Source organism: Hemiscyllium ocellatum, chromosome 37, assembly GCF_020745735.1.
Source record: "Hemiscyllium ocellatum isolate sHemOce1 chromosome 37, sHemOce1.pat.X.cur, whole genome shotgun sequence".
NCBI classification, from domain to species: domain Eukaryota; kingdom Metazoa; phylum Chordata; class Chondrichthyes; order Orectolobiformes; family Hemiscylliidae; genus Hemiscyllium; species Hemiscyllium ocellatum.
The window spans coordinates 7,020,707-7,033,409 of NC_083437.1; the positions used below are offsets into that span (position 1 = coordinate 7,020,707).

Sequence of the window (12,703 nt, forward strand, 5' to 3'; positions counted from 1 at the left end):
GTATATGGATTTTAGTAAGGCGTTCGATAAGGTTCCCCATGGTAGGCTAATGCTAAAACTTCGGAGGTATGGCATTGAGGATACATTAGAGGTTTGGATTAGGAATTGGCTGGCTGGAAGGAGACAGAGGGTAGTAGTTGATGGATTATGTTCATCTTGGAGCGCAGTTACTAGCGGTGTACCACAAGGATCTGTTTTGGGACCATTGCTTTTTGTTATCTTTATAAATGATCTAGAGGAAGGACTTGAAAGCTGGGTAAGCAAGTTTGCGGATGACACAAAAGTCGGTGGAGTTGTGGATAGTGAGGAAGGAAGTGGTAGGTTACAGCGGGATATAGATAAGTTGCAGAGCTGGGCGGAAATGTGGCAAATGGAATTCAATGTAGCTAAGTGCGAAGTCGTTCACTTTGGTAGGAATAACAAGATGATGGATTACTGGGCTAATGGTAGGCTACTTGGTAGTGTGGATGAGCAGAGGGATCTTGGTGTCCATGTACACAGATCTCTGAAAGTTGCCACCCAGGTAAATAGTGCTGTGAGGAAGGCATATGGTGTACTGGGCTTTATTGGCAGAGGAATTGAGTTCCGGAGTCCTGAGGTCATGTTGCAGTTGTATAAGACTCTGGTGAGGCCTCATCTGGAGTATTGTGTGCAGTTTTGGTCGCCATACTATAGGAAGGATGTGGAAGCGTTAGAACGAGTGCAGAGGAGGTTTACCAGGATGTTGCCTGGAATGGTAGGAAAATCTTATGAGGAAAGGCTGAGGCACTTGGGGCTGTTCTCATTGGAGAAGAGAAGGTTTAGGGGAGATCTGATAGAAGTGTATAAGATGATTTGGGGTTTAGATAGGGTAGATACTAAGAACCTTTTACCGCTAATGGAGTCAGGTGTTACTAGGGGACATAGTTTTAAATTAAGGGGTGGTAGGTATAGGACAGATGTTAGGGGTAGATTCTTCACACAGTGGGTTGTAAGTTCATGGAATGCCCTGCCCGTATCAGTGGTGAACTCTTCTTCTTTATGGTCATTTAAGCGGGTATTGGATAGGCATTTGGAAGTTATTGGGCTAGTATAGGTTAGGTAGGATTCGGTCGGCGCAACATCGAGGGCCGAAGGGCCTGTACTGCGCTGTATCCTTCTATGTTCTATGTTCTATACCAATGACTTGGATGAAGGGACTGACTGTATTGTACCAAATTTTGTGACGACAGGTAGAAGGAGGATTCAAAGAGTTTGCAAAAAAACGTTCGATGCGTTGAGTCAGTGGGCAAAAATTCACCTGGATTGTAACATGGTAAAATGTTAACTTGTCCATTTTGGGAGGAAAAATAGATTAGCAGAATATTATTTAAATTTAGAGAGACTGATGTACACATGGGTGTGTGTTCTGGTATGAGTCGATACAGATTTAAAGTAGGTGTTAATGGTATATATTAAAAGCAGAAAGATGGTCATCTCAAAATTGAGACAAAATGACAACTTTGCTGTTCCTCTACAAGACTGAAATATAAATTATTTAAACAGTAATTTCAAAAGGCTTCTTTGGGAGGGTTACTTCCTCCCTTTCTTCAAGTATCAGGTTTTTCTGCTTGGTCAAGCTCAAGGTCCCAGGAACTGTTCCAAGTCTTGGATGCTAGACTGATCTCCAACTATCTTCAGTTTTGAAACTGAACCTCTGACAGTCTTCCACAGTTAAGCCAGAACTAACTACATTTCAGAACTATAGCTGTAAGGATATCACAAGAGTGGATGGGGTGGGGTGGTGGGTGAATTTCAGAGATACAGGAACTGACGTTTAAACAAGGACTACAACTTCCATTTACACTGCACCTTGAATGTAATAAAATACCACTCTTGATGACCATCATGGAATAATGAACAGAATGTGACACTGAGCCATAAGAACAGACAACTGGACAGACAATCAAAAACCAGATCAAACAGGTTTAAAGTGTGCTCAGTTGGGGGAGCAAAGTCTGGGAGTTTAGCAGGAGGGCAAAGGTGGGATTCTGGGACAGCTCTTGGGGGTTTGGGGGGGGGGGGGGGCGGTTGGGGGGGGGAGGGGAGTAGGGTTCCTCAAGTGGAGTGGCTTAAAAGGATGAAAGGTATTGGGGTTGGGAGTGAGACAAGAAATGTGTGGGGGTGGGACAAGAGCTTTGGGGTGAGGAAAGGGTGGGATATGAGAGAGAGATGCGCAAAACAGAAATATCTTAAAAATAAACAATTTATTGGAAAGTGCTATAGAGAGCAGCAGCCATGTCTTACGGACTGTAATTTTTGGGTATGTAACCATCATAATATAGTGGATACCAGTCTCTCCCCAGTGCATGTGCATTGAAACTTTCAAGAACAGCTCTTTTTTGATATAGCAAGTATCACACACTTTCCAGCAGTGGGTCAGACCTAAACAACTAGAAGCGAAGATCATTCACAGCCAATTCTCTGCCCTTTAGGCTAGGAACACCTTAGCGATTCTCCCCCACTGTTTGCTTTCCAGAACATCCCAACAGTTAACAACTGCAGTGTCTTGAATAAATGTGCCATTTTGTCCTGAATTTCAGAGCCAAATGGTAACATTCTGCACAAACATTCTAAAGAAACTGAAATCAAGGAATTCTGCTTCTGCTACTTACCACAGTCCAGCTCATCACTTCCATCTGTGCAATCCCTTTCTCCATCACACAGATAATCTCTAGGGATACACTGCCCATTCTGACATACGGCCTTGTCTACTGGGCAGGGCCTTAGAAAATCTGGAGTGGGGACAGGGGGTGCTGCAGTAACAAGTGGCCTTGGTGTTCGTCTCTCTGGTTTGGGTGTCACAAAAACAACTGGTGTGGTTGTTTGGACTCTCCTGTCAACTTTCAAAGTTGGAGGCGGGGGAACTGTTGTGACTGTCTTTGCTGTAGGTTTAAAAAAAGACATAAATGTGAGAGCCAAACCTTTATAAGATCAAACAAGTCAATTCTTTCACAATTAAATAGAATATTGTTCACCTTGGAGGTGTTGGCATTATTAAGGTATAAGATCATCTCGAAAATTAACACAAAATGGGTGATAATAAATCTTTCAACTATCGTACGCATGCGCATTTTCATTGGCAGTAACTGTCAATGAGAAGGGTGTAGCCCATCAGCACCAGCATTCAGGATGAATTCACATTCTAAAACAAAAGCAAAGGAACTCAGATGCTGGAGACCAAATACACAAAGCATCAAGTCCTGGGAATCGCAGAAGGTCTGGCAGTGTCGGAAGAGAGAGGAGCAGAATTAACATTGAGTTAAATTTCAATCTCCTTGCGTGCTGAAAGAAGCTGAAAAATTAATAGTTTTTATGATGGATAAAAAGATGGCAGGGAGCAAGCTGAACAGATAGTAACTGTACCCAGGGTGAAAGGCAAAGGGAGAGCTAACTGTGATAGAAGAGGATTACAGATGTTGATGAAAAATATTAACCATTACCATTAACACCTATTCTTCATCTGCATCCTTTCTATACTACCATTAACATTCCCTTCGAATGACTCTATTACCCACCAATTGTCGATAAGCAATGAAAGAGAGATGGAGTAGTGGGAGTTTATACAGAGCATCAAGTTGGAAAACAACTGTGATTTTCTCAACATCGACAACAGAATACTGAGGACAGTGAATATTGAATTTCAAGTTGTATAAATTTATACAAAGTAATTGTATTATGCAAAGTAAATAAATTTTCAAAATAAATTACAAAAAGTTGAGGCCACAGGCCCCAAAGGGTGGCACACACCTCCCAATCCTTCAGGAACAGGTAGTGAGGAGAACCAAACTTAGTCTGAAGGAGAGTCATTTTCAACTTGTGATGTTTACTCTGTGTCCGATCTCCAGCATCCTCAATATTTTGCTTTGATTAAGAAGGTTCAGTCACAATCCTGACTTCTGTCTTGTAAACGGTACACAGGCATTTTGGGGTGAGGGGATGGGGCGATGTTCAGGAGAGGAGCTAGTTGCTGCAGGACTCCTAGCCTCTGACCTGCTCTCGCACCCATGGCATTTATTTTGGGGCTGGCATGGTGATTTGGTGGCTAGCATTGCTGCCTCTCAGCGTCAGGGGCCCGGATTCAATTTCAGCCTTGAGTGACCATGTGGAGTTTGTATGTTCTCCTTGTATGTATGTGGGTTTCCTCCAGGTGCTCCAGTTTCCTCCCACAGTCGAAAGATGTGCAGATTAGGTGGATTAGCCATGGGAGATTGCCCCATGTGCAGGTTTGCGCAGGCTAGGTAGATTACCCATGGTAATTGTGGGGTTACGGGTGTAGCATGAGAAGTGGGATGCGTTTTGGAGTGTAAGTGCAGACTCGAGAAGCTGAATGGCCTCCACCTGCCCTTTTGGGATTCTATGTTTCTATGTAATAGACAAGTTAGGCTTTTGGTCAGAGTAACTGCCAAGTTGTTGATAGTCAGGGAATTCATCCTCGGAATTGGAATTACAAAGAGATGTGCAAACAGGAGTAGCTTCATTCAGACTCAACCCTCACACTCTGAGCAGGAATGCAGAGTGTGTTGAATGTCAAGAGGCAGTCGTATGGTTGGAGATGGTCTAACACTTGAAGTATGAATGTTATTTGCCATTTGTCTGCCCAAGCCTGAACATTTGGTTCAGGTATCTGAGGAGTCACGAAAAGTGTTGAACAATGTCCAACCATTGATGAACATCCCCACTTCTGACCTGAAGATGATTGATGACGCACCTGAAAATAGCTGGACTGAGGACAATACCCTGAGATTTCCTGAAGAGATGCCCTAGAGCTGAGATGACTGACTTCATACAACCACAATCATCTTCGTATGTGTCAAGTATGACTCCAATCAGCAGAGAGTTTGCCTGCATGGAGCAGAAGGTCATTCCCTATCCATCACTATATATGCTAACATCAGTGATTAGCTTATCCTCGGCTCCCACTCCATTGCAACAGCAGTAAAATTTTGAGTCTATGATAAAGAGTCCTATCAGAATTACCATAAGGAATACATGCTCCAAGAACACAGTTACTGCTTCTTGTGGGCAATGACCCTCCCTCTTCAATCATGACACAGTTCAGCACCACCCCAAAAACCCAAGAGGAAAGAGAAACAGCACACTGAATTCCAAACTCTGCAAGTGTCAGGAGTGAAGACCTCTTACCACAGTCATCTTCATCAGACATGTCCTTGCAATCAGCCCTGAAGTCACAGCGATACTCAAGAGGAACACACTCGCCAGACCCACAGGAGAATTCATTGGGATGGCACTGACGAACTGCAGGGATCACATCTAATAAAAAGGACAGGTAAAACCCATTAAAACAAAATCAACTTTTATCTTTCCACATCAGTTCATGCAAAAAGGCTGTTTTACCTTGATGGAGAGCCCAAAACTAGACAATATCACTTCATAGTGAGGAGTCACCAGTTAGGACAGAAATGAGGAGAAATTTCTTCTCTCAGTGGGTAACGAAACCATGAAGAAGTCTTTACCACAAAGGGCTGTCAAACCTGGATTGTTAAGTACATTCAAGGCTAAAATAGGTAGTATTTAATCAGTATGGGAATCAAGGGTTATGGGGAAAAGGCAGGAATGTAGAGTTGAAGGTGATCAGATTAGCCATGATCCCACTGAATGGTGAGGAATATTCAAGAGGCTGAATGACCTATTCCTGCTCTTATGTCTTATGGTTTTAATAAACATCTCTCAATTAAGATTCAAGTCAGAAGGTAGCAAATTAAAGCCCTCATGGTTTAGGTCAGGGTTGTCCAAGAGACCGCTTATGGGTCACCATGCACCGACTGAAACGTCCTACCTGGCCTGCTACCTGGGTCTGAATCCCTCAAGAAGGACAACTGAATGATTCTGCAAGATGCTTCTCCAATCAGAAGCCATTTCTTCCTCACCCATATTTCGACTCATAGGCTCACGAGTAACTCAAATCAGCTGCAAATGCCAGAGACAAACAGCCTCCAACTGGAAGAACAGAGAGATATACAAAAAGTAGTAGCTTCATTCAGGCTGAAGCCTTTGCACTACAAACAACAGAGAGAGTGTGTGGGGGGTAGAGTCTGTGCAGAAGGTGTGTGTGGGGTAGAGTCCGTGCAAAGGAAGGGACACCTGCTTGGCCAGTGTGTAGACAGAGCCTCCAAACAATGAACTCATCAGGCAGAAGCAAAGCTCTGAGCCCAGAACAGGTGGACTGTGCCAGGGATGGAAAGTGGAGACTTCGAGAGGGAGAGAAAAAAAACAGTCTCAGAGCGAGGGACAGGCAGAAAGAAGATTCAAGGACAGGGAGTTTGTGTGAACCCCAAGACTGAAGTCATATAGATTTCCTGCCTCCCAAAAACCTACTTAGAAAGTTGGGAGAAGAGAAAACCAGGCTGAAGGACAACCCTACTACTAAAACCACTGATTTTGTCAAATCCAGCTCAGTGAGAGAATCACCAGCGGTTTGTAAACACAACTCCCAAGCTCAACCCCAGTCATCTGCCTCTCCCTAGTAGCCAGCATTTCAGCCTCATCATTTTCTCTCTCTCTAGCTCTGCTTCTTAAACAGAAAGGCAAAACAATCCTTTGGCTCTGCCACTTGACACTTAGCAAATGAACAGTTTTAATAATTCTTTTAAATTACTGATTTATTGACTGGAATTGCCATTTTCTTAGAAACTCGTTAACTGTTGTGCTAAACCTTGTCTTTCTGAAACTTGCCTTCTCTCAGTGAGAGAAAACATTGAAATGTGCACCTTTCCAACACCACCTCTCCCTGCCAGGAAGGTTGGACACACCTAACATGTTGTCATTTTAGCACACTGTTGAAGGCGTGCTGCATTATTGAAAGTGTTGACCTGACTTTAAAGTGAAGCATGCTTCACGTTTGACATGAACAAGCTCAGGGTCCATTCAAGGAAATGCAGTGAGCTCCCTGGTGGCCTCCGACCTACCACACTCTCCCTCACACTGATTTGAAGAACAGATTCTCTCACCAATCATTTATTTGCTGATCTTGGGTGGTTGGAGAGTGCAAAATAACTGACAGCTTTATGAAAGAAAATTCAAAGGTAATGCTTGAAAATTGGTTGTAGATACAGTAAGAGTGCTCTCAAGCACCATATAAGGGCGGCACGGTGGCACAGTGGTTAGCACTGCTGCCTCACAGCGCCTGAAGACCCGGGTTCAATTCCCGACTCAGGCGACTGACTGTGTGGAGTTTGCACGTTCTCCCCGTGTCTGCGTGGGTTTCCTCCGGGTACTCCGGTTTCCTCCCACAGTCCAAAGATGTGCGGGTCAGGTGAATTGGCCATGCTAAATTGCCCGTAGTGTTAGGTAAGGGGTAATGTAGGGGTATGGGTGGGTTTCGCTTCGGCGGGTCGGTGTGGACTTGTTGGGCCGAAGGGCCTGTTTCCACACTGTAAGTCTAATCTAATCTAACACTGCATCGCTTTGTGATTATGTGACAGCTGCCAGGTCAAAAGCGAAAGTTTGGCAATTTGTTATATTCCACTCTTGCATTACAGCAAATCCACAGTACAGCAACAATGCCATTCAGTTCAGCTTGTCAATGTACACTCAAAGTCAAATGGTGTAGTGCTGGAAAAGCACAGCAGGTCAGGTAGCATCCGAGGAGCAGGACAGTTGACATTTCAGGTACAATCCCTTCATCAGGAATGCACATTCAAACCAAGTCTCTTCCTGATTTTGTTGCATATTCTCTTCCTGGTTTTTTGTTGCTTAGTTGGCTGGACATCTGGCTCACAAAGCAGAGTGACACCTACAGTGCAGATTCAATTCTTGTACTGACTGACATCACCATGAAGGTCCCACTGCCTCTATCGCACACCTCATCTGAGAGTTGGTGACGCTCAGTTATAAATCACCAATTACTTCTATTTAATAAGCCAGTAGCCTATGGTCCTCTGGAATGGTGGCATTTTACAAATGCATCCAATACTACTTACCTCAATTACTCCATGTGGCAGTGAGGTCCACATTCACGCCAATCTTGTCAGGAAATTCCTCTTCAATTCTTGACCTGTTAGTCTTTGTATTTTCTTACGCTCTCCTTGTTCTGGATTCACCCACAAGGTGTTTGTTCACATCAACACAAGCAAGTTCTCAGATTGACCATCTCAACTTTGCCAATGCTACTATAAATGATTTTCCTACTTCCCCCTGTGGGTTCCAATAAGCTATATTCCCAAATTTGTTCACACCTCTAACACATTTGATTCCTATCTTGCATGGAAGGAAACAAGTTGACTTACCAATTGCCAAAATGAAGCACATCACACTTCGCTGATACTGATGCTTTTTTGTGATCGATCTGCCATAACTTCATTTCGAGTTTCTAGATTCTGACAGTAATCCTGTGCTGCTAACCTCAATGCTGCAATTTACCTGCTATCTGCTATGAATGACTCATTTAGATGCTCTGGTATTTCCTGAAATTTCTCAGCAGCTAAACATTCTGTCAGGCACACACAACCAGATGTATCCATGCCATTGATCCACTGAAGGTAAAACTAAAAGGTGCCTTTGTGTTCTCCCTCTCCCAAGATGTCCTGGTACACATGTTGAATCAGCAGTCAGCAGACTCAATTCTCAGAGTGCAACCCTTTGTCACAGCCAGTGGGCATAAATTAAAAATATTAAGATAAAGAGTCAAAGAATGAGAAAAGAAGAATTTTTAATGCAATGATTTCTGATAATCTTGATTGCAGAGGCCATAACATCAGTGGAGACAGATCCATTGGTCCAACAGAGAATTGATTAAATACTTGAAATGAATATACTGTAATTCTATGAGAAGGAGAAGTAGGCCATTCAGCCCATCAAGTCTGCTCCCCTTTCAACTAACTCCACTTTCCTGCTTTTTTCTCATAACCCTAAACACATTTACTGATTAAAAATCAATCTTAATGAACAAGCCTCAGTGGTCTTCTGTGGCAAATAGTTCCACAGATTCACTACTCTCAGAAAAAAATCCTCCTCATCTGTGTCCTAACTGGATTAGTCTGTCTGGTCCTACAGTCTCCCACAAGGGAAAATAACTTCTCTTTATCTACTAGTCACTTACCCTTGATTAAAATCTGATAGGTTTCAATAAGGTCATCTCTCATTCTTCTTAACACCACTGAGCACAAGCCCAAGTAACTCAACTTTACGTCCTAGGAAAATCCCTCCACTGGGATCACTCCAGTTTTCCTATCCTGGACTGCATCCAACAGCAATTTCTTTCCTTAGATGAGTGGATCAAAACTGTTCACAGTGTTCCAGGTGTCATCTAACTAGCCCTCATATGCTTTAGAAATACTTCCCAAGTTTTATACTCCATTCCCTTTGAAAGAAAGGCCAACATTCCAATTTTCTTCCCTATCACCTGCTGAAATTGCACTTGTGATCCATGTAAGAGGACTCCCAAATCCCTGTATTTTGCATCTTTCTGCAATCTTCCTCCATTTAAATAACATTCAGCTCTACTATTCTTCCTGCATTAACTTCGCATTTTCCCACATTATATTCCATCTACAAAGTTTTTGTTGTTGACTCACTTAACTTGTCTACTCCCCTAGACAAACACTTTTTATGATCCTCAACCACTTGCCTTGCCACCTGCATTTACGTAACCCACAAACTTGGCAGTTATACTTTCACTTCCCTCATCCAAGTCATGAAAATATATTGTAAATAACTTTGGCCCTACAAGCCCATAATGCTGCTGGAAAGAGCCAGGCAGTACAACAAGTTCGAGTGCACTTTAAAGGAACTGGCATTGGATATATTGGCAAAATGGCTTCATCCTATGTCATTATGTCCTTCAATAATCACTAGCCTGTATGTAAAACTGGGCCTTGGCATGGCAGAACACTAACTTGGAGCTGTATTGCTTCATGCAGTGAAGAGTCCCTTTCAGTCAGGTCATGATGAATTGCAAAATGAATGTGTGCATCACAAGGCACAATGTAAAAGTCTTAGAGATTTTAAAAATATTGCACAAACATAGGCGGAATGCGCTACTGTGTCCAGATTGAAAAGGACTCAATTTATCCAGGCTAAATTCAAATTCCACTATACTTGCTAATGCAGCTGCTCAGCAGGAAAACATTCAATCCCAGAATGGTAATTAACAGTAAGAGAACATTTTCTACAATAGATGTAACTGTCATGAGTACAGTTCCTCCATTTAGAATCAAAAGTTCACAAGCAGCCAGCTAAAGGATCTGTTCTTGTATTCCCATCCCAGCTGGCAGAGGGAAGTAGCGAATGAAATTTGGAGCACAAGGTGGAGCCCAAAACATATGTAGCTTGCTCCCACTAGGACAAGAAAATCATACTGAACTAACTTAACCAAAGACTTTGGTATTTTGATATCTGGCAAGATGTTCTGCAACTCCAACATTCACATGCACAAATTTTCTGTGCTTAGGTATCGCATTTCTGACAGTGCAACTGTGGCTAGACTTCAGAAAGTCTTGCTTTGTTTTTGGGGCATTCTCAGATCATGAAAGGGGCTTTAGGAGTACAATTTTGTTCATTGTCATTGCTAGCTTATTGACTAGTACTTATAGCAGGTAACTGCATCTCAGCAGTATGGCAGAAATCATCAATCAGCTTCATTGCAGACTGTTGAGAGATCTTTTAGTTAAGGAATTGAACTGGAGCAGGAGATTGCACATCCCTCTGGACTGGGGTTATTAGCAATCTCAGTTTACTATTTTTGAAAAGGATATAAACATTAATCCCCTCATGAATGAGAGCCCTTGCATGCTAAATGTATGGAAAAACAAATTCAAAATTTAATGTTGCACAAATTAAGCAATGAGAGCCCAGGGAAGGGAACTCTCCAATTATCTGCAACATTCTGAAGCTTTACATTTATGCCAATGGGATATATAGCACTCTACATTGTGAGTAGACACATCAGCTTTAGTGACAGGGTAAAATATACAGGACATTGTTAGCCCTGAACAATGTGCACTGACACCCAAATGTGTTACAGTGAGAAGATGTATTAGACTGCCATGTTTTGGAGTCATGTCTTTCAGGCAAAAACAAGGGGGCCATGAGACCTACTGAAGTCTGCTCAGCAACGGAGCTGGGTGATGGAACTGTTAAGGTTTCAAGGAAGACCTCCTGTGTTATTAAGAAGAAGAAAATCAGTCGCAAAAAAAAAACTAAATGTAGGTCTCTAAGTCCCAGGGAAAGTGTGAAAAATATCAGGGTATAAAGGTGGTGTGCTTTAAACTGTCCTTTTCATTTTCCAGGATAGGACAAGGCTAGGACTTAAAGAATAGCTAATTAGAATTTATACCTGACTACAAGACTCATGTGTTTCATGTAGCCAAAGGAGGGGGCAGAGGACGTCATTGTAGAAATCAGGTTGCAGGCATTCCTAAAATATCACTGAATATCAGAATGGAATAGGCTAACTTGTCAGGATTCAGGAAGGGATAGAAGAAAAATATAAAATACAAATGTAAGCAACAAGGTGGAATAGTTTAAAATCTAGAAATGCAGGTGAAAGTTGATGTTCAGTTTGGAAAGATCAAAATGGTGGTGAGAAGATTTGCCTAGCGTTAGCTAGATGGAGAAGAGTCTAGGAAAACATGCACCAGGAAATCTCCCAGGCTAGGACAGGCAAATATTGGAAGTCAACCTTCGAAAATCATTTTGACTGATGATAGGAGAATGGAATGTCTATTTAAAGTTTACTTAAACTTGATAGCTCTTTTAATGGTTACTTTATAAGTTTGACTGTAGTTTAAAGGATAAGTTGCTTACAAAAATAATTCAATCAATAATGCTTTTAGCCTGTTGAACACAGTAAACATTTTAAAATGGCAAAACTTATTGCGTTATAATTAAGCCATAAACTGGACATTCCAGTGCTCTTGTCAATCTCAAATGAGGATTTAACAAGTGCTACACACTAAAATCATAATATTCTGGTTCAAGTCCATTGATCCATGTGAGATCTGTACTGGTACAAACAACAAAAATGAACACTTTGTCAATCATAACTGAACACTCAGATTTCTAATTCAATACTGGTGCATTTTTAAAAAATTACTTGCTTGGACACACTGATTAATCTAGGAATGAATGATAAATACCTTCTCCTAGATGCCGGAATTTGAAGCCTTTAACTGATGTTTCATAAGGCCCGATTGATCCACTCCTCACGACTGAGTAAACCACTTCTCGTATCTCCTCATCATTGCTGTTTCCATCGGATCCCACATCCAACTCGACAATCACATTTTGGTCCTGTTGTCTGGGAAGAACAATGGAAACAATTCTGAATAATATGCCTTACTATTCAGCCTAGACTGAGCATCCTCAGGTCTGGCTATCAAGTGGGAAATGGCATTGCACAGGATCATAGAATCCCTATAGTGAGACTCAAATTGGCCCATTGAGTCTACACTGACCATCCAGACCCACTTCCACCCTATCCCTGTAACCTCTCATTTACCATAGATGATCCACCTAGCCTGCACAACCTTGGACACTAGAGAATAATTCAAATGACCAATCCACCTAACCTGCACATCTTTGGCATGTTGGAAGAAACCAGGGCACTAAGTGGAAACCCAAGCAGACACGGGGGGAATCATACAAACTCCATACAGTCAGTCACCTGTGAATGGAATCAAACCCAGATTCTGATGCTGTGAGGCAGAAAATGCAGAAGTAGCAA

The 12,703-nt window shown here is 42.2% G+C and overlaps 1 protein-coding gene across 4 annotated transcripts in view; it reads right to left on the bottom strand.

The window, feature by feature from the left end:
• hspg2 (heparan sulfate proteoglycan 2) overlaps window positions 1-12,703 on the bottom strand; it is a 530,364-nt gene that overhangs the window by 310,434 nt on the left and 207,227 nt on the right. For all 4 annotated transcript variants that reach the window (XM_060851818.1, XM_060851817.1, XM_060851815.1 and 1 more), the window contains 3 exons: window positions 12,117-12,277; window positions 5,164-5,292; window positions 2,634-2,903 (listed from right to left, as the gene is read on the bottom strand). In XM_060851818.1, coding sequence (XP_060707801.1) covers window positions 2,634-2,903; window positions 5,164-5,292; window positions 12,117-12,277 — 560 coding nt within the window. The remainder of the gene's footprint in view (window positions 1-2,633; window positions 2,904-5,163; window positions 5,293-12,116; window positions 12,278-12,703) is intronic.